Here is a 23,389-nt window from a genome sequence, read left to right as displayed (position 1 = left end):
TAATGGTAAAAATAGTAAAACATAATTGCATGGTAGACGGTGAACTACGTAGACAACTGATACAGGTGTGTGGGCATCCTAAAAGGCCCGACGCGTTTCGTGTATAACACTCACCAGGGGCGATGCTCACAATTATCTATAAAAAATGTATACAATAGAATTGTTATAGTATAGCACGGTATGTAACAGGAAAGGGCAAACGTGCCGTTCCTGAATACTTGCATACAAAAGGTTAAAGCTGGGGACATGTTGAATGTGGGACTGGGGCCAAAAACAGGAGTCTGTCCCAGAAGCTGAGGTACAAAGAGCCACATGCTTCAGGGGTACAGGCAGGAGGCCCCCAGAGAAGCCACAAGCAGTAAATATTGGTTATGCGACAGAGTAGTACGGATTAGTAACTAATGATGATCTAAAAATAAATGGATAAAATGTAGATTAAGGATTAGGTGGTATATTCATAGAAAGTAATGAAAAATTACCAGCGTATTCAAGGGACATTACTTGGTGGTGTGCAAGAGAATAAAGGATCTCTATGCAGTGTGGCATCTATCAAGAATATGACCGGAATGGCTGGGTGCAGGAAGTGTAATTTATACACACCCAGCAACACCACATGCTGACTCGTACCAATGTCACGCCGCTCGCCATATTCAGGGAGGATCCTCGGCCATGGCGGTAAATACCACCCACAACAGAGACCAAACCGCCAAGCTAGCAGCGGCTGGGATGGTAAGAAGCGCGTCGCCTGCGTCATGAAGCCATGGGCGTCACATGCGAGAGACAGTGCGTGGCGTGGATGCCTGCCCAGTCCCCCGCACTCACCACTGAGTAGGCAAGGGGACTTACAGGGCACATTGCAAATTCCGGGAATAGGACAACAAGGCCAGGCCCACGGCACAAACACCGACAACTATCTATCTAGTTACCAAACGATTTAAGTCCCGCATGATCATCAGGACATGGCTGAACATGTCCCGGGTGTTTGTGTATTTTTATGACTTATATAATTCTTACAAATTTCATATTTTTTGTCTCCCATGTCAATAAACACACACAAATGTTTTTTTTTTTTTTTTGCATACCCCTACTGTGTCGAGAGCCTCATTTAAAGTCCCAAAACTCCCTTCTTTACTTAATACCCAGTCCCAATTGTAATGTATGATTACCACAAAATAATTTATCTTAATTCTCTAATTAAAACATTCATGCAAATACCTGTATTTGTCTTCATATAGTGTATATCCATATATTTCTGCAGTAATTCCAATGTGTAAAGTTTTTCAGTGCTTTAGCACTAGTGCTCTTTCTCCATAAAACCTCTTGCAATACTGCAGCTTGAAAAAGCTCAGTACGGCTTATTTTTTTTTTACTGAGCTAAAATGCAGCCCATTATTTTTTAATGTGCCTATGCATACAGGCACATAATCAATCGTCACGTATTCAGTGAAATAAATCTGCATTTGTGGTCAGTATTTATGCCAAATGCACGCGTATGCACACATTTGTGAGCAAATGTCCAATAACATATTGCAAATTTGGTAATAAGTTTGCGCGCAAAAACATGCGTGAAAATAAGCGCAAATACATCAATAAAAAAAAATGGCTGAAAAATAGATGCTCAAACAAGAGTATCGTGTGCTAAGAGGCATACAATTTTTCACACCTGGTGCTCGCATCCTCAGGATGCCCAGGTCTCTGTAGCAGCAGTCAACTCCTCCACTCCACCAGACCACCTTTAGTAGTTTTACTCACTTCTTGGCTCCACACACCAAATGGCGTTTGCTCCCAGGCCAGTTGACCGCTGATGGAGAGACCTGTTCATCGTGAGGATTGCAAAGGACCTCCAAGCACTTGTTGACAGTCAGAGGCCACATTGGTCTGGTGAGTGTTTTTATTTATAAATGAGCACCAGGTGTGGAAAATCTTCCTATGGTGAGGGAGCACTAAAGAACTTTACACATAATTCCTGCAGAAATATATGGATATAATGGACGCTTTAGTGAAGACACACAATGTTTTGAGTGGTATTTATACATTGCAATTGGGATTGAGTGTTGAGTATAGAGCCCCCATTCTTTGTTGTCAGCCAGCCAAAAATAACAAGATAGAATAAATGGCTCATTAAGATAAAACAACAAATCGATCTGTTGCAGTATTCCCCTATCAACCCAGAGGTTTCCTCTGCTTTATGTTGTGTTTTGCTGCTATGTCTTCAGCCTAACGACCACCATCACTGAGCTTATTTTCTCCAGATTGTCCTGGACTTGCCCCAGCCAGTTACAGGACAGTGAAAGCAGAATCAATACAGTGATGAGCTCATCTCGGTCACACTGCTCTATCCTCTCCAGCCCCCCATATACAGGGAAGAAGCTGATACCAGGTGAAATTAGGGTATATATGTGCTTGTACTTAAAGTACATTAAACAATATATTTATGATAACATAAGCTGAATTTGTCTCCTTTAAATCTTCCTAGAACTTGTCTTTAGGGGTGGTATTTCGTTGAGTTTTGTATACTTTGAAAATGAATTTGTGAATACCTACTGTGATATTTAAATGTGGGTACCTGTAGCTCCAAATAACACTATACATTTTACTGATTTAATTTGCTTTAGTACTGCCTGTTTTTTTTTTTTTTTTTTTTTCACCATTTGTAGATTGCTCTCTAATAAAATAAGCTAAGAAATCGGCCTTTAAAAAAAAAAAAAAAGCACTTGAGTTTTCTTTTTAACGTCTTGGGTTTTGTTGATTTATTTTGCGTAATCTATGGAGTTGCCTGGTATTGAGCCAGATTGGTTTTGTAAATAGCCAAGATACTGTCTTGGTTTGGCCTTTACGCATTGCCATCACCAAGCTGTGTGTATAGCTAATGAGTGCAAGCAAACAAAATAATTACACTGTCAAATTAAGCCTGTGCCTGAACTGTAGTCTCACTGCATGGACAGAATGGGAGCCCCAGCAATATTACATGAAGCAGACCCTGCCTCACCTCATTGTGCTTTATTGCACACTGTGTTTTTGGGTTTGATGTAAGAAAGAAGCTTTTCAATTGTCGATCTGGCATCACAAAGCCAAACAATAGAGCAAATGGCACAATGTTGGTATTTGTGAGAGCATAAATAGTTTTGAATGTGATGATTTGTTTTGCAATCAGTCCCATATGGTTCTCTTGAATAAATCAATCTGTGCAACATCCAGCAAGTAACAATACTTCAAATTAGACAGAGGAAAAACGAAAAGCCTACCTACTAATAAGGGTGACGTATATATTTTATAGAAGGCACTTGTGGCAAGAAGACTACAAGAGATTTAAATGAGAACAAATAGGAAGAAAATGTTTGTTTCTGGTTAAATGTTTTATGAAATTCTTATTAGACAATTATCTGCATTTCCTTTGTTTGAGTTCTTTAGTGGCAGCTGTGCTATCATTTACAGTTGTGTTTCCCGTCCTCTGAATAGGAGCACATTGCGCTTTATATCCATCGCCCACCTCCCTGTGCTTTCCCTCAAAGTTTGTGCTTCAGCTGCCTACATTTTCGTGCACCCCTTAGCTTTGTGATCATTGGTTCACCACCTGCAGGTTTAATTGTGTTTAATTGTTGTATTGGCAGTTTTTTTCCTCCTTTTTATCAGTGGTTTATTGAAATTTAACTGTTTGAGTAATACATTAATGGCATGGTTTAGGTACCATTAAGCTCTCTAACTTCATATCCTTTTCCAAAACAAAATTGCATCCTAAAGCTCTGTTCATCTGGTTTATGACAGATAATATATCTTGTATCTACATAAAATGTTAGTGTCTAGTGCAAGTAAGAGCTGAAAGTACCCGTCGTGAGAAAACTTGCGTAGGCCGCCATTGCTGACATCTCCCTTTTTTTAATTTATTTTTTATTTTTTTCCTGGTCGGTTTTCTGTTTCTTTGACTTTGTGTTAAAGGTTAGTGACCTTATAGAGACTGATGCTAATTTACAACATGCTTTTGTTGCCGGTTATGCAATTCGGAGGTATTGAACCAAGACATGTAGCAGAGTAGCATAATTGGGATTCTAGCAGTTAGGAGGGTCTGGGCAAATAACACAAATTTAGGAGTGGGGATCATTTTAAAGTGATTGTAAACCTTTTATTTTATTCATTTACCTGCTCTGTGCAATGGTTTCCCGATCCGCCTCTTCTTGGGTCCCCAGCTGGCGCTCCTGGCCCCTCCCACCTTCCAAGTACCTCTGAAGCAACCCTTGGAGGGAGGGGGTACTCATGCGGGCTTGCAGTAGAGCCCCACTGCCTGTCTACATACAGAGGTGCTTTGCCCCACTGCCTTGTAAGATTTGATTGACAGCACCTGCAGCCAATGGCTGTTGCTGCTACCTATCTGCCCTGTGAGGAGGTAGAGAGACGCTGCTCCTGGGCACAGCACTGGATCGAGATTGGGCTCAGGGAGGTACGAAGAGGGGCTAGGGGGATTCTGGACACAGGTTTTTTTTTTCTCCCCCCCCACAATATTATAATGCAGAGATACCTTAGGGCCAGGAGACATGTTGCGTCATTCTTCTGCGTTTTGAGTATTTTCAGACCTGTTCTAAGATCTCTAATGGGATTTTCTTTTATCCTTCTTTTTAAATTTTAGGAAATTCACGGTCTCGGCTGGGTAGTGACAAGTAGTGGAGGTGATGTAACTACATGTTTCAGGGCAGTCAGGAGGGCCCCTTTATGAATCCATAGGAATCAGGGCCGCTGATAGGGGGGACCACCAGTCCTCCTGTAGGGGGGAATTGGTGTGGTCGGGCATAGGGGCAATTACAGAAGGATGCCCTGTGTGGTGCTCTGCAGCAGCTGAAAGCAGGATTCTCTCCCTCCCGCCGGCTTTCAGCTGCTGCAGTGAGAGACACATGGCAACATTCCTGCAATTGGTCCCCCCGCACTGAACCCACTCTGTTCTGCCTGCTTCTGATATCCCCCGTGTGTCCCCATTTCAATGTGCTATCCCCTCCTCTTGTGGCGCTGCCGGCTTCCCTATCCTTGGAATTTTTTTTTTTTTTTTTTTAACTATTTCAAAAGGGCAAATTCACAAAGGTTCTTTGTTTGTGTCCACTTGATGGATGGTGAGTCTGCTTTGTATAATAAAGGATAAGATCACCTTTAGGCGCAAGTTGCATATTACACCCATATTTGGGGTGCAACATGATCCTATACATCCACCTCCTGCCACCAGTCGAGCTTGTAGGTAATGAACTGCAAAGGCACTGGTTAGCGCTAGCATAGTTCATTGATTCTACCTGCAGTTCAGTAATTGTATGCCCATATGGGAGGTACAAGCAGACAGCTGACTGACACTGCAGGATCCTGACGTTGCACCCACAATATGCTCATCATGGGTGTAGTGCTTTACAGCAGTGGTCTCCAAACTGCGGCCCGGGGGCCAGATGCGGCACTTTGCTTGCTTTTATCTGGCCCTTGGGGGCACTATTTCCTCCACTGATACCAACAATGGGGCATAAGTTCTTCTACTGACACCAACAACGGGGCCCAATGACACCAACAAATGGGCCCAATGACATTAACATTGGGTCACAATTCTTCCCAATGAAACCAACGACGGGACACAATTCCTCACAGTGACACCAAGGATGGGGCACAATTCCTTACAATGACACCAATGATAGGGGACAATTCCTCACAATGACACCAGCAATGGGACCCAATGATGGGACACAATTACTCCCACTGAAACTTAACAATGAGGTGTTAATTTTTCCCACTGACCACTGTCCGGCCCTCTGAAGGACAGTAAACTGGCCCCTTGCTTAGAAAGTTTGGAGACCCCTGCTTTACAGTCTTCAGTGTAAAAAAATACTGTAATAAATGTACATACTTTTGGAGGTAAAAAGATGTGCATTTATTATTTTTTGTAACTGGGAACTTCTTTTAACCTCTTAAGACTTGGACCATTATGCAGGTAAAGGACCTGGCCAGTTTTTGCGATTTGGCACTGCGTCGCTTTAATTGACAATTGCGCTGTCGTGCAATGTGGCTCCCAAACAAAATTGGCACCCTTTTTTTCCCCACAAATAGAGCTTTCTTTTGGTGGTATTTTATCACCTCTGCGGTTATTATTTTTTGCGCTATAAACAAATAAAGCAACATTTTTGAAAAAAATGCAATATTTTCTTTTTACTATGATAAATATCCCCAAAAAAGAGATTAACATTTATTTTTTTCTCAGTTTAGGCCGATATGTATTCTTCTACCTATTTTTGTTAAAAAAAAATCACAAGCGTTTATCAATGGGTTTGTGCAAAATTTATAGCGTTTACAAAATAGGGGATAGTTTTATGGCATTTTTATAAAAAAAATTTACTACTAATGGCAGCGATCCGATTTGTTTTCGTGACTGCGACATTATGGCGGACACATCGGACACTTTTGACACATTTTTGGGACCATTGTCGGGGCTGGACGTGTGACGTCAGTGATCGTCTTTCCCTATATCAGGGAACAGACGATCACTGACATTGCCACAGTGAAGAACGGGGAAGGTGTGTTTACACACACCTCTCCCCGTTCTTCAGCTCCTGTGACCGATCACGGGACACCGGCGGCGATCGGGTCCGTGGGTCCCACGGGCGCTGTCACGGATCTTCGGAACAGGTCGCGTGCGCGCGCTGGATACCCGCGGCTGGGCTCTTAAAGGCGACGTACTTGTATGTGCCTGTGCTCAGCCGTGCCATTTTGCCGACGTATATCGGTGTTAGGCGGTCCTTAACCTCTTCCATACAGGGCTGTTATACACACTTCCATACCAGGCCTATTCTGGCACTTCTCTCCTACATGTACAAATCATATTTTTTTTGCTAGAAAATTACGCAGAACCCCCAAACATTATATATGTTTTTTTTAGCAGACACCCTAGGGAATAAAACGACGGTCATTGAAACGTTTTATCTTGCACGCTATTTGCGCAATAATTTTTCAAACGCCTTTTTTTTGGAAAAAAATAGTTTCATGAATTAAAAAAATAACAAAACAGTAAAGTAAGCCCAATTTTTTTGTAAAATATGAAATATGTTACACCGAGTAAATAGATACCTAACATGTCACGCTTTAAAATTGCGCACACTCATGGAATGGCGCCAAACTTCGGTACTTAACCACTTGCTTACTGGGCACATATACCCCCCTCCTGCCCAGGTGAAATTTCAGCTTTCGGCACTGCATCGCTTTAACTAACAATTGCGCGGTCGTGCGACGTGGCTCCCAAACAAAATTGACGTCCTTTTTTCCCCACAAGTAGAGCTTTCTTTTGGTGGTATTTGATCGCCTGTGCGGTTTTTATTTTTTGCGCTATAAACAAAAAAGTGAGACAATTTTGAAAAAAATACAATATTTTTTACTTCTTGCTATAATAAATATCCCAATTTAAAAAAAAAAAACATTTTTTTTTCTCAGTTTAGGCCGATACGTATTCTTCTACATATTTTTGGTAAAAAAAAAAAAAAAATCGCAATAAGCGACTGGTTTGCGCAAAAGTTATAGCGCTTACAAAATAGGGGACAGAATTATTTTTTTTTACTAGAAATGGCGGCGATCTGCGATTTTTAATGGGACTGCGACGTTATGGCGGACACATCGGACACATTTTTGGCGCCATTCACATTTATACTGCGATCAGTGCTATAAATATGCACTAATTGCAGTATAAATGTGACTGGCATTGAAGGGGTTAACACTAGGGGGTGAGGAAGGGGTTAAATGTATCCCTGCTTAGTGTTCTAACTGTAGGTGGAGGGGGGGTGACTGGGGGGGGTGACCGATCTGTGTCTCTATGTACAAGAGACACAGATCCGTCTCCTCTCCAGAGACAGCACCGCTGTCTCTGTGTAAAACGGCAATGAGAGATGATCTCATATGTTTACATATGAGATCCTCTCTCATTGGCCGCACAGATCGCCTCGCGAACGGCCACTCTGATTGGCCGTTCGCGGCGATCTGTAATTGGCTGTGTCCGAGGGACACGGCCAACACAGATTTTCCCCGCAGCGCGCTCTGGAGCGCGCGCGGGGACCGCCCTAAGGGGCGGACGTCAATTGACGGCAGTTTGGAGATTGGGATCCGCACTGTAGCCGTCAATTGACGGCAGGCGGATCCCAAGTGGTTAAAAATCTCCATAGGCAATGCTTTGAATTTTTTTTACAGGTTACCAGTTTAGATTTACAGAGGAGATCTAGTGCTGGCACTCGAACGCACGCGGCGATACCTCACATATGTGGTTTAAACGGTGTTTACATATGTCGGCGGGACTTGCATGTGCGTTCGCTTCTGCGCGCGAGCTACCGGGGACAGGGGCGTTAAAAAAAAATATATATATATATTTTTTTTTTACATATTTATTTCTTTTTTTACACTTTTTTTTTTATTTTTTATTATCACTTTTATTCCTATTACAAGGAATGTAAACATCCCTTGTAATAGGAATGTGTGTGACAGGTCCTCTTTATGGAGAGAGGCGGGGTCAATAAGACCCCACATCTCTCCTCCAGGCTGGAAAGCATGAGATCGGTGAAAAAAAATTCACCGATCTCATGCTTGCTGTTGCTTAGCAGCTGCAATTGCGGCTTTGTTTACTTACGGGGACCCGGGCGTGACGTCATCACATCGCGCCCGGGTCCTCCGACGGTCATAGAGATGACTGGTGACCATCTGGTCACCAGTCATCTCTATGCTTCCTGCCAGCGCCGGACGATTCGTTCTCCGGGCCCCCGATTGCACGGGAGAGCCCGGAGAAGCACCGGATGGCGGCGGGAGGGGGGGGGGGATGTCCCCTCCCGCCGCCTGTAAGAACGATCTAGCGGCGGAATCGCCGCTATGATTGTTCTTGCGTTGTGCAGAATCACCGGCAGAAGAGAAGGATATCTGAATGATGCCTCTAGCTGCAGGCATCATTCAGATATCCCCCACAAAGCCCAGGACGTCACATGACGTCCACCCGAATCGAGGAGGGGTTCCTGCCGCCGTCATTTTTGGTTTTCCAAACCATCACTGACCTGTATTGGCTCTGTGGCTCTGTACATCACAAAAGCAGGAAACAACATGCAAAAATGAAACTAGAAACTGCAGGTACATTTATATGATTGATTTTTATCTAATTTTTATTTTTTTTAAAGGAATCGGTTAACTATTATGTCTCTATACCCTGTAAACCGTCATTTCTGCAAAAAAAAAAAAAATATTTACAACTCCTTTTAAGTGGTTAAAAATGTAACCTTTCTGGTGCTCAGAAGCAGTGTCGTTTTGATTTAATATGACAGCCGGGTCTTTAATAATTACTAGGTCTCTGAGGTTTGGATTTGGTTGCAGTTTTGTATCTTTTAGTTAACATACTTATATGGTATATAACCTCTTATTTTAAGGTTCATTAACAGTGTGGTAAATGACCATTTCTCTAACGTTCTCTGTTTGTGTCTCCTAGATTTTGCTGCATACCAAGGAGATGGTTCAGAAGGTAAGTGTATTGCCTGCTATGTGTAGTTTTTGTTTTCTTTGCCTGCCTTTTTTCTTTTTAATCTGCTGACAAAAACAAACACGGAAAACAAAAAAGGCCACACCTGGCGAAGTTGTTGTGCATTACAAAACTGTAACCCAAACAAGCCGGAAAGCAGTTCTCTTCTGATGCCTATTTACCAATGTAATCCTTCCTAATGGATTATAGCTTCATTCTTTCTCTAACACAGATATGATGGAGCGCCGCTTGAAGCCTGCATGCGAGTCTTTCCAGCAAATTAGCAACAGTGTTAATTAGAGTTTACTTGCAGCTCCGCTATATTGTATGAGCTGCAGTGTTGTGTTTATTATGATTGTTTTTCTGGCTCCCTTCATCTTCAGTTAAATAGTTTCAGCTTATATACTATTCTGAGCATAAAACATGCACTTTGTCTGGGGCTTAACGCCTGACAGTTAACTTCTCTACAGAAAGATCAATTGTTTTTTTTTTTCCATCTGTATTTGTATTTATTTGTACCTTTCAGACATATGTTGAGATGTCTATTCTCATGCTGTACTATATTTAAAAGATATTTTTTTCTAGCTTGGTGGGTGTATACCTACTTGACTGTTCAATAGACTTAGATGAAGAATTGGCAGGGCACAATTGTTCGTTGTGTTGTATTAGTTTTAAATACGATTGACAGTTGTAGATGTTCTTGTGTTCCTATGGAGATGCTTGTCCAGGTGTTCTGCAGTTTACATATACTTTAGTTGCCGATAAATGTACATGCGTAAAACTAGCAGTTTGATATGGGTACAAATAGTTTATCAGTTCTTGGTCTTTTTCATGTGAAACTGCTTGCCAAAAAAAGGTGTACACGCTAAATACAGACAGTGGATATAAAGTCTAAAATCCCCCCCCCCCCCCCCCGGTTGAAATATCAGGTTTCTGTCATGTAATAGGGAGACAAAGATAAATTCAGAACTTTTTCCACCTTTTTAATCTGACCTATAAACTTTACAACTCAATTGAAAAACAAACTGAAATCGTGGGGGGGGGGGGGGGGGGGAGGGAAATAATGTGGTTGCATAATCGTGCGTACCCTCTTATAACTAGAAATGTAGCTGTGTTCAAAAGTAATCACATTTAAACTGATGTTAAATGGTCAGTACACACCTGCCATCATTTGAAGCGCCTCTGATAAACCACAAATAATCACCTGTTCTAGTAGGTCTTTTCTGACATTTTCTTAGTCACATCCGACAGTAAAAGCCATGGTCCGCAGAGAGCTTCCAAAGCACCGGAGGGATCTCATTGTTAAGATATCGTTTAGGAGAAAGGTACAAATAAATCCCCATTTGATATACCATAGAACACATTGAAGACAATTGACATCATCAAAGGGAGATAATAGTGCACAACGGTGACATTGCCAAGAACTGGACATCCGTCCAAAATTCATGAAAAGTCAAGAAGAAAACTGGTCAAGGAAGGCTGTCAAGAGGCCTACAGCATCATTAAAGGAGCTGCAGGAATATCTGGCAAGTACTGGCTGTGTGGTACATGTGACGACAATCTCGCGTATTCTTCATATGTCTGGGCTATAGGGTAGAGTGGCAAGACTTCTCTTACGAAGAAAAACATCCAAGCCCGGCTAAATTTTTCCAAAACTCATCTGAAGTCTCCCAAAAAAAATGTGTTCTGGTCTGATGAAACTAAGGTTAAACTTTTTGGCCATAATTCCAAAAGATGTTTGTCGCAAAAACAACACTGCACATCACCAAAAGAACACCATACCCTCAGTAAAGCATGGTGGTGGCAGCATCATGCTTTGGGGCTGTTTTTCTTCAGCTGGAACAGGGGCCTTAGTTGAGGTAGAGGGAATTATGAACAGTTCCAAATACAGGTCAATATTGGCACAAAACCTTCAGGCTTCTGCTAGAAAGCTGAACATGAAGAGGAACTTCATCTTTCAGCATAACGACCCAAAGCATACATCCAAATCAACAAAGGAATGGCTTCACCAGAAGAAGATTAACGTTTTGGAATGGCCCGACCAGTGCACAGACCTGAATCCTATTGAAAATCAGTGTGGTGATCTCAAGAGGGCTGTGCGCAGAAGATGCCCTCACAATCTGACAGATTTGGCGTGCAAAGAAGAGTGGGCAAATATTGCCAAGTCAAGATGTGCCGTGCTGATAGACTCGTACCCATAAACACGGAGTGCTATAATAAAATCAAAAGGTGCTTCAACAAAGTATTAGATTAAGGGGTGCACACTTGTGCATCCATATTCTTTTTTTTTTTTTTTTTTTTAACGTCTCTCCACCTAAAATATTTCAGTTTGTTCAACTAAGTTGTACAGTTTATAGGTCACATTAACCACTTAAGAACCACCGCATGACGATATACGTTGGCAGAATGGCACGGCTGGGCAAAGGGACGTATATATACGTCCCCTTTAAGAGCCCAGCCGTGGGTCACGAGCGCGCCGGCATGCTTGCGACCCGGTCCGAAGCTCCGTGACCGCACCTGCGGGACCCGCGATCGGGTCACAGGAGCTGAAGAACGGGGAGAGATGAGTGTAAACAAACCTTCCCCGTTCTTCTCTTTGGCATGTCCGTGATCGTCTGTTCCCTGATATAGGGAACGACTATCACTGACGTCACACGTCCAGCCCCGCCCTCCTACAGTTAGAAACACACGTGGTCACACTTAACCCCTACAGCGCCCCCTAGTGGTTAACCCCTTCACTACCATTGTCATTTTCACAGTAATCAGTGCATTTTTATAGCACTTTTCGCTGTGAAAATGACAATGGTCCCAAAAATGTGTCAAGTGTTTGATGTGTCCGCCATAATGTCGCAGTCACGAAAAAAAACGCTGATCGCTGCCATTAGTAGTAAAAAAAAAATGCCATAAAACTTTCCCCTATTTTGTAATCGCTATAAATTTTGCGCAAACCAATCGATAAACGCTTTTTGCGTTTTTTTTTTTTACCAAAAATGGGTAGAATACGTATCCGCCTAAACCTGAGAAGTTTTTTTTTATAGCTTTGTTTTTGGGGGGATATTTATTATAGCAAAAAGTAAAAAATATTATTTTTTTTTTCAAAATTGTCGCTCTATTTTTGTTTATAGCGCAAAAAATAAAAACCGCAGAGGTGATCAAATACCACTAAAAGAAAGCTCTATTTGTGGGAAAGAAAGGACACCAATTTTGTTTGGGAGCCACGTCGCATGACCGCGCAATTGTCAGTTAAAGTGACGCAGTGCCGAATCGCAAAAAGGGGCAAGGCCCTTTACCTGCATGTTGTTCTTAACCGGTTAAGGCTGCACCTGAGCTTTTAGTTTTCAGGCAGAAAGTCGCTCGTTTTTACTTTGCACAGGTCAAAAGGTCACCAATGTAAAAAGCGGAAAAACACCTGTAATCTGCCCAAAAATAAGCTAATGTACTTTATTGAGCTTCAGGCATTTTGCTTCAGGTGACAAAACGCTCAGATGTGAACAGGTGCAATTGAAATTAATGGGATTTTGCTTGTTGGGTGTTTTTTTTTCCGGGTGTTTTACGAGCTGAAACCGCTTGGGTATTAATGCAGCCTAAAGGTGGAAAAAGTTCTGAAATTTTGTTTCCTTTTTTTTTTTTTTTTTACATCACAGAAACCTAACATTTTAATCGCTTCAGCCCTGGACCATTTCGCTGGCCAATGACCAGGCCACTTTTTGCGATCCGGCACTATGCCGCTTTAACTGACAATTGCACAGTGGTGCGACACTGTACCCAAACAAAATTGACCCCCTTTTTTCCCCACAAATAGAGCTTTCTTTTCCTGGTATTTGATCACCTCTGCGGTTTATTTTTGCGCTATAAACAAAAATAGACTGCCAATTTAAAAAAAAAAAATTCAATATTTTTTACTTTTTTGCTATAATAAATATCCCTCATTTTAGGCCAATACATATTCTTCTACATATTTTTGGTAAAAAAAATCGCAATAAGCGTTTGGTTTGCACAAAAGTTATAGTTTCTACAAAATAGGGAATAGTTTTATGGCTTTTTTTTTTTTTACTAGTAATGGCAATCTGCGTTTTTTTTTTTATTGTGACTGCGACTTTGTGGCAGACACTTTTGACACCTTTTTGGGACCATTGTAATTTTTACAGTAATCAGTGCTGTAAAAATGCACTGATTACTGGAAAAATGACACGGACAGTGAAGGGGTTAACCACTAGGTTGCGCTGACAGGGTTAAGTCAGTACTAGGGATTGATTCTCACTGTTGGGGGTCATGGCTACAAGTGACATGTCACTGATGACCGTTCCCGATCACGGGGGAACAGCCATGTCCAGACATGTCACTAGGCAGAATAGGGGAATGCCTTGTTTACAAAGGCATCCCCCTGTTCTGACTTTGCCGACCGCAATCGCGGGACGCTCGGGAACATTGAGATCCCGGGACACGCAAGCACACTCTTGAGGCACGCGGCGGGTGCGTGCCCACTGGGCGGAAAATTTAAAGGGATGTACAGGTACGTCCATTTGCCTGCCCGTGCCATGTTGTCGACGTACATCTGCGCGCGGCGGTCGGCAAGTAGTTAACAGGGGTGTGCAGACTTTTTATATCCACTGTAGAGCTAACCTTCCATGAAAATCATATGTTGCAACAATCGGTGTGAACAGGGATAAAAAAAAGGGAAGTTTTAGGCAAATGTTATCTTGTGTAAAAGTGCGCCTTAGACCCATGCCCTTCTGCCTCCAGAACCTTGTTTTGTTAGTAATGATATTAATTAAAGGATAAGTTCACCTTAACAAAAATAAATAAATGCACATTTTTCTTTTTTGCAGATAAAAATTACATTTAAGATTTTTTTGTTTTAGGAGCCTGAAAAGCATTGAACCAGTGATCAGCAGATCGCTGGTACAATGCAGTACTACTGCAGATCGGTCAGTGTATCGGTTTGCTTGTACCTCATTGAGAACTACAAGGCCAACAGTCACAAAGGTTGTTGAGACTTGTAGTTTCCTATTCACGAAGGACTGTGAATAAATGATGTGGGCGGAGCCCTGCACAGCCTTGTTTCAAAGCAAATGGCTGCAGATGCTGGAACGTGTTGCATGTTCCACCCCTAGGTACGTATGGAACATGTTCCAAAAGTTGAACTTATCCTTTAAGGGCACATTCACAGTGCGTTTAATTCAAGTTATAATTTTTTTATATTTATTATTGGCACCCCAACACACTAGAAAAAATGCTTTATATTCATTTTTTTTTCTAGTGTGTTGGCAGCCTATTTAATTGAATGGGCTGACTTAACGCAACACACATTAATTTATGACACAACATAACGCACCGCAACAGCAAAGTGTGAATGGAACCTACAGAGGAGTGGGGGATGTTGGAATGAAAGAGGTCAAGTATGATTTTTTACTAAAGTCAGGAATTGCACATAACATCTGCCTATATTATATGTTTTTTAAGCAGTTTTTACTAACCTCTGCCTATGCAATTTTTAAACCTTTTTAGATGTGTGTGTGTGTGTGTGTGTGTGTGTGTGCGTCCTTTTTCAAAATGTTTCTGTTATCCGTACTTTCCTGCTTTGTATGTAACTTGTTTTGCTTTCTGTTAAAACAGATGAACCTAGAAGTTATATATGGTGATACTGACTCCATCATGATAAACACAAATTGCAACAACCTGGAAGAGGTCTTTAAGCTGGGAAACAAGGTCTCTATATGGCGTGTTTTATTTTTTTATTTTTTTTTGCTGAAATGGCTACCACTGATTTTTTATATTTCCTGACTTCCAAGGTTGTTGTTTTTTTTTTTTTTTTAATTGTACTGTAAAACATTTACTGAAAAAAGGGCAACATGGAAACACAAACAATGTGGTGGTTTGTTGTTGTGTCCGCCCACCCCCCCGTGTAGTAGGCAGTTATTGGTAGCTCTAAATCACCATGTCTTTTAAAAAGGTAATTTGATGCATACCTGTCTTATAAACTAAAGTGATTCAATCTTTACTAAAGAGAATGATGTACAGGTGAAACTCGAAAAATTTGAATATCGTGCAAAAGTTCATTTGTTTCACTAATGTAACTTAAAAGGTGAAACTAATATATGAGATAGACTCATTGCATGCAAAGAAAGATGATTCAAGCCTTGATTTGTCATAATTGTGATCATTATGGCTTACAGCTCATGAAAACCCCAAATCCACAATCTCATAAAATTTGAATATTGTGAAAAGGTTCAATATTCTTTGCTCAAAGTGTCCCACACTAATCAGCTAATTAAGCCATAACACCTGCAAAGAGTTCCGGAGCCTTTAAATGGTCTCTGTCTGGTTCAGTAGGAATCACAATCATAGGAAAGACTGCTGACCTGACAGTTGTGCAGAAAACCATCATTGACACCCTCCATAAGGGAAAGGTAATTGCAAAAGAAGTTGGATGTTCCCAAAGTGCTGTATCAAAGCACATTATTAGGAACGTGTGGAAGACAAAGGTGCACAAGCAGCAGGGAAAAGGCCATTCAAAAGTGTTGGGGACATTCACAAGGAGTGGACTGAGGCTGGAGTCAGTGCATCAAGAACCACCCCACACAGACGGATCCTGGACATGGGCTTCAAATGTTGTATTCCTCTTGTCAAGCCACTCCCGAACAACAAACAACGTCAAAAGCATCTTACCTGGGCTAAAGAGAAACAGACCTGGTCTGTTGCTCTGTAGTCCAAAGTCCTCTTTTCTGATGAGAGCAAATTTTGCATCTCATTTGGAAACCAAGGACCCAGAGTATGGATAAAGAATGGAGAGGCACACACTGCAAGATGCTTGAAGTCCAGTGTGAAGTTTCCACAGTCTGTGTTGATTTGGGGAGCCATGTCATCTGCTGGTGTTGGTCCACTGTGCTTTATTAAAGGGGTTGTAAAGACAAAAATATTTTCCTCTTAAATTAAAGTCTGACAGTAGCTGATAAAGTAAAAAGTAATGTTTTGCATTATAACTAGTTTGATACCTGTTGAAATCGAGTTGTTTTATTCACCTCCGTCACTCCTGAATCATTATTTTCACTGACTTCCTGGTTTGCGTTGCGCATTCATTCTTGCTACGTCACGGCCTAATGGGAACTACAGTTCCCATTAGGCTTAGCCTCCATGCCTGTGAGGGATAAGAGAACATCTTCACACAGGGCTGTAGTCATAAGGAGGGGGCGAGCACATTCTGCTTTCCACCATGCAAAACAGCTCAGATGCTGGTGGAAAGCAAGAAGAGGAGAGACAGGAAATGGCATTTTCAAACCTGGATTACTGTATTTTGGAGGTCAAAAGGAAAAACGAGGTAAGAGATATTTAAATGCTCTAGCTTACAGCAATCAATTGATCTAATAAAAAACTAACCTTTAGTGTTCCTTTAAGTCCAGGGTCAACGCAGCCGTCTACCAGGAGATTTTGAGGCTAGTTTGCTGGCAAATCAAGCACAGTAATTCCATGGTCATTGAACCAGGTTTTGGCAGTGTGGGCAGGTGCCAAGACCTGCTGAAAAATGAAGTCGAAATCCCCATAGAGCTCGTCTGCGGAAAGAAGCATTCTGCCCACACTGCCAAAAGTGCCAAAACCTGGTTCAATGACCGTGGAATTACTGTGCTTGATTTGCCAGCAAACTCGTCTGACCTAAACCCCATAGAGAATCTATGGGGCATTGCCAAGAGAAAGATGAGACACATGAGACCAAGCAATGCAGAAGAGCTGAAGGCCACTATTGAAGTATCCTGGTCTTCCATAACACCTCAGCAGTGAGCAAAATTTATAGCGTTTACAAAATAGGGGATAGTTTTATGGCATTTTTTTTATTAAAAAAACATTTTTTACTACCAATGGCGGCGATCAGCGGGTTTTTTTTTTTTTCGTGACTGCGACATGGCGGACACATCGGACAATTTTGACACATTTTTGGGACCATTGTCATTTTCACAGCAAAACGTGCTAAAAAATGTATTGATTACTGTGAAAATGACAATTGCAGTTTAGGAGTTAACCACTAGGGCAGGGATAAGCAATTAGCGGACCTCCAGCTGTTGCCAAACTACAAGTCCCATCATGCCTCTGCCTCTGGGTGTCATGCTTGATGCTGTCAGAGTCTCGCTATGCCTCATGGGACTTGTAGTTTGGCAACATCTGGAGGTCCGCTAATTGCTTATCCCTGCACTAGGGGATGCTGTAGGGGTTAAGTGTGACCTCATATGTGTTTCTAACTGTAGGGGGGCGGGGCTGGACGTGTGGCGTCATTGATCGTCTTTCCCTATATCAGGTAACAGACGATCAATGACAGTGCCACTGTGACGAACGGGGAAGGTGTGTTTACAAACACTTCTCCCCGTTCTTCAGCTCCTGTGACCGATCGCGGGACACCGGCGGCAATCGGGTCCCGTGGTCACGGAGCTTCAGACCGGGGCGCGTGCAGGAGTGCAGGAGGCTGTCCTTAAGTGGCTAATGTGTTGCCACGATAAGAAACATTGTGGAAAGACTATTTGAAAGTTTCTTTAGGCTTCGACATCTGTGTTAGATGAAGGACCTTTTTACCCCCATATTTTAACATCTTTCATCATCATTATTTTGCAGATAGATTTATATATATATATATATATATATATATATATATATATATATATATATATATATATATATATATATATATATATATATATATATATATATATATATATATATATATATATATATATATATATATATAGTGTGTTTGTATTCATAATTAAGAGAACTTGGTGTCCCATATCTGTGGTTATTTTTGGTTGTACTGGAACCTGTCTCTTGGTTTTGTTCCACATCTCTTAGGTGAAAAGTGAGATTAACAAATCATACAAATTACTAGAGATTGACATTGATGGAATCTTTAAGTCTCTTCTGCTGCTGAAGAAAAAGAAATATGCAGCTCTAATAGTGGAGCCGACAGGAGATGGCAAATACGTTACAAAGCAGGAACTGAAGGGCTTGGACATTGTCAGGAGAGACTGGTGTGAGCTTGCTAAAATGGCTGGAAAGTAAGTATAGTTTTTACCTGCATCATTATCATACATTATCCTTTTTGGAGTCTTCCTAAGCTCTGACGGACTTGGCCGGCTCCATTGCCTTGTCTAAGGACATTTATGCTTTAGTCATGCATGACTTTATGGAACGGTTGGCAGATATTTGCTAGTTCTAAATGCAGATATCGCATGCCTGCTTCCAGCACTCTCCTGCATATTTTTTACCTATTCAGCCTAGGGGCCCCAAGCCATCAGCCCCAGAGACATTTCTCAAATCTCTAAGGAGTCGGGCTTCTCTCATTGCTCCCAAAATAGAGACCATTTGTGCCCATTGCACACCACTGTAAAGCTAGATTATTTGCATGCTTCTTCTAGTGCCATCTCCAGTCTAGGGTCCTTTAGAGCTCTTAAAACTGCCATGACATTTTTTTATGCACCAACAGTTCCAAGTCTTCTTTTTTTGGAGACTGGAAATATCCTGAAAGATATTTCTACTTCCTAAACGCTTGTAAATCTTATACAGGTTTGTGGAGGACTGTGTAAGAAAGTGGTCTTCCCCTTTTATGGATTAGTGTCCCATCTTAAACAATCCACTGTTCGGGCTGAGGATGCAGCTGCCTTCAAGGACTCTTCCAACAAGCTGCTGGAGGCCCTCCCTAGAGACTTGCTTTGAGTTGGACCTTGATCTATCAAACCATGATTGTCCTTTGGGTTTCAGATAGGATTTTATCCCTATGGCTGTTGATTTCCTAGCCATGGAATGTTAAGAATGCATGACTGTAGCTCCGATCTTGCAGTATTAATGGGCTGCAGTAAGTTTTCAGTCACATTTCCATTTTATTTTTATTTTTTTTATATCCAAGAACATTTCCCACATTAGTCTCATGTCAATTCACATACAGGTTTGAGATAGTTTTGTTTTAAGTGGACCAGTTAGCGTTTTGTTTTTCTAACCCCCAAGTTTTACTGCTTTTGGATGCCCCAACAGTTAATGGCTTCCTGTTTCCCTCAAAGATGAGCAATAAATTGGGATTTTTGAACTTTTCCATTAAAAAAAACCTAATCCATTGAGATATACAGGTCCCACCCCTGTGTTCATGATCGTGCTCTTGGTACCGCTTGCTACAGACTGAGACATGCTGGGTATAGAAGGGTTTATCATGGACTTGCCTAAAAAAAAAAAAATTGTTTACCAGCGTCTAATCCTCCTGTAGGTCGCAGTATAATCTGACAATGACATCCCATGTCCCTCATGTACAAAAATCTAATTTTGCAAATAAAATTTTGTAATACTGGTACCTTTTTTAAAGTCCCATTTATTTATTTTTGTATGTCTGTAGCAAACTTTTGACATCAGTTTGAAATGCTTCTGAGATAATTCAGACTTCGACTAGTGCATTTGGCCTTTAGCTTGACTTGCTTTAAGTTGCTTTTGCATTCTCATAGATGTGTATTATAGAAAGCGAAGCAGTTCTGAAGTGAATAAAAAGCACATCAATACAGGCTCTAAGCTTGATTGAGTCTAGGTTAGCATCCGTTGAAAACAAGCTGTAAAGGAAGGTATCTGAACGGAACAGTTCATTTATTGGCAGATTACACAAAATGGATCTAGAGTACTAAATATGATGAAAAAGGTGGAGCTTGTCATGGTCCTTAAAGCTTGTCGCTTTATTTGATCTAGGCAGTAATTGGATGTTAATCTGAAATGGGTTCATCGTGGCTGTGATATTAAATGCCAACGATTGGGTTAGTGTGCTTATTTTATCCATGTTAATTTGGGCTTGTGCCATTTTCCTCACACCACAGTAAAATGTCTTTCTTGAATAGAAAGATAATTCTTCAAAAAATAACTTTCCAAAAAGGCAGCGATGTCTCTGTGGAGACGGGACTTGCAGTAAACTCAAATTGCTTTGTGGCACAGTGCTACCTCTCTATTTTATCTTGTAAAAAGCACTATAACAAATATGAAAATATTGAATGCTGTGTTCTTTTGTTACATCTCAGTAAGGGACTCTATCTTGACAAAGGATACGCAGGCAGTAGAGATTCCAGTTTTAGTGGTATGAATTGCATGATCCTTAAGTGTTGACAATGGTATGTCTGAGGTATTTTGCTTTATACAAGAGATACAGAATGCATCAATTGCTTGCATTGTGTAATAAAGGGACAACCAAGCTGCTTAAGAAGCTTGAAATAACGTCACCTTTTAAATAAAGTATGCAGCCCGTTTTCTTTTTTTCTTCTTCTTTCTTCTTTCTATAGCTTATCATACTACTATACATACATTAAGTAGGAAAAAAAATCACTCAATCTCATTGCAAATGTACAAGAGCTGACACTTACTTTACATTTTATTAAATAAAAACAAAATACTAATTATTTGCATGTTGGTGACATTAAAAAATAAAAATCACTTGGTTTTCTATAGTGTTATTTCCTCAAAGTTTCTGCAGGTAATTAAAAAAGAAAAAAATCATGGCAAATAAAGGTTTTTCCATTACGGTTAACCTATTTTAAATTTTATTTGGCCAAAAAATATTACATCGGCAATAACTTTCTGTCGGTCGCACATACCGTGGTGACCGACAATTTCTCGCACTGGATCGACGCAAATCGTGGTGCTGGAGCACATAGGTTTCCATGTGCCCTGTTCATACCACAATGTAGATGTAGTATGCAATGCAGGAAAATGCAAACATGCTAGATTTTTTTTTTACATCACATTGGATGGCATTGCAGTGCAAGACACTACGCTGCTGTACGGAGACCTTAATAGAGTATGCACTTTGCATGCTTTCAATAAAGAATATCAAATTATAACAAAAAAGTAAACGGTAACTTGAGTTTTTAAAATCTAAGGCACTGCTACAACACAACAGTCAGCAGCCGCACTAATGTTTTTAGCATATGGCTGGTGTGACCATAGCCTTAGAAGCAGCTCATCACTAAAAATGATTATTTTGCTACTAAGAGTCCCAGATTTATAACATTCCCAAGTCCAAAATGGGTCAAGCATCTCCAATGATGCCCCTCTGATGAAACATCTTTTTGATGTTGCCCTCTCATCTGTGAGAAATCCTCATGCATCTGTCGATTTGTCTCAACCTGTCCTCCAGACATATTCTTTCCTCCTCGCCACAATAGGGTGTGTTAAACTAAAATATTAGAAAACTCAGTGTGATACCATAACAAAACTTTTCACCAACGGCAAAACGGTGTTACTCACAAAAGTGCACCTATATGTATATTTTTAAACCGTGTGTGTATATGTGTGTGTGTGTGTGTGTGTGTATACATACCGATCTAAATACCTTACCGAAGGTAAGCGTGTAAGTGCATCATCAAATAATCTTCTCTGATTAACTTCAATTGTTTTTGTATCCAAATACAACGCATATATGTGGTATATAAATAAAACATTTTTTTGTTTAATAAATTAAAAAAATCATGCACCTTACAAGAGTGTTCTATGTAAATACTGTCATTAATACTCTTTCCAACACTCCAGGGTTAAAACTCACAGGCGGTGTGCTCTCAGGATCTGTTCCTGTCCTGGCTATATAGCAAACTTCTCTGAGAATTTATTTTGTTGTGCCCCAGTCACCTGCACATTGCACACAGTCAAACACTTGCGCTACTTCTTAGTCTCCTATGAGGTTTCCCCATTGGGATTGTGGGGGTTTTCTCAGCTGCCACTATAGCCTTGAGGTAGATATTTTTTGTTTATTTTATTTGTAAGGTTTTATTGATGAACTCAAATTATCCTGTGCTAAATACGGCGCTGACCACTTTCTGAAAATGCTACTGTAACACCCCGTGTATGAAAGGGGTTAGTCGTTTAGGATATTCCATTCCTGAACACAAGGCAGCTACCAGACACTCCAACCAGCCGAATAAGACCCCATGCGAATAATTCTCCCCCAGCTACGAGACTAGGCTCTGTGTTGAAGGTCAAACAGGAATACCATCTTTATTGAAGAATACAGTCTTGTATACAGTAAAGGAGGAGATTCATACAACCTGCTCATATTACTCTAGCAATACACCTTTGACCAGACCTAATTAACATGAGGTCATTAACTAATCCCTTTAGACAGCCTAAATGACTCGGACATGACCTTCAGGCTAGACTTGTTGTCTGGTAGCGCAGAAGACACAATCAACATTATCACAAATCAACACAGAGCTCCTTCACACAATAGCAGTTAATTACCACGATCAACAATGAGATGCAGAGCAGTCACACTAGACTCCTTTACATTATAGAAGACAACAGACAAGACAGGTGGCTGGAGGTGATGACATTAGCATCTCCTTACAGTATATGTCCCAACAGTATGAATGAGTCCCTTTTTACTATGACATATATCCTGGGAGATATTGTGGATAAATATTACTATCCCATATTAAGTAATCCAAGACATATTCTTAATGTCCATTATTTTCTTGCTCACCCTATGCCCCTAATAGACACAGGGTGATTTAGACATAAGAGGTGCATGGGGAGCTGAAGCAAGGGTATCCCATACTTTCTAAGGGATTCTGGGTTCCACGGGCCATCCCGTTACAGCTACTTGGCTGTCTTGCTAAAGATTAGGTAGTATAGTTCTGACTCCTGATCTTTATACTTGGTGTAATCTGTGACCTTGTGTTTGTGTATTAAAGCTGTTTGTGTTAAATAAGAAAACAATATCAGCCAGTACAGTTGATATATTTTTTAATATTTTTTGGTTTCTGATGCTTGCTATGGTCCCAGTGACTTATTTCCAAATGTGCTAAGGGAATGGACAATATGATCGGTTACTCTGGACTTTGTAGGAGATGGTTGCCATTTATTTCTGGGGTTATCTCTTACAGCCTGTCATTCCTTCTCTTT

At 40.9% G+C, this 23,389-nt stretch overlaps 1 protein-coding gene across 2 annotated transcripts in view; it reads left to right on the top strand.

The window, feature by feature from the left end:
- Nucleotides 1-23,389, top strand: part of POLA1 (DNA polymerase alpha 1, catalytic subunit) — a 481,679-nt gene that overhangs the window by 157,938 nt on the left and 300,352 nt on the right. For both annotated transcript variants that reach the window (XM_040338205.1, XM_040338204.1), the window contains exons 27-29: nt 9,461-9,493; nt 15,107-15,199; nt 18,323-18,528. In XM_040338205.1, the coding sequence (XP_040194139.1) occupies nt 9,461-9,493; nt 15,107-15,199; nt 18,323-18,528 (332 nt within the window). The remainder of the gene's footprint in view (nt 1-9,460; nt 9,494-15,106; nt 15,200-18,322; nt 18,529-23,389) is intronic.

This window comes from Rana temporaria, chromosome 2, assembly GCF_905171775.1.
Source record: "Rana temporaria chromosome 2, aRanTem1.1, whole genome shotgun sequence".
Classification (NCBI taxonomy): domain Eukaryota; kingdom Metazoa; phylum Chordata; class Amphibia; order Anura; family Ranidae; genus Rana; species Rana temporaria.
This window is presented reverse-complemented; position numbering and strand designations above follow the sequence as displayed.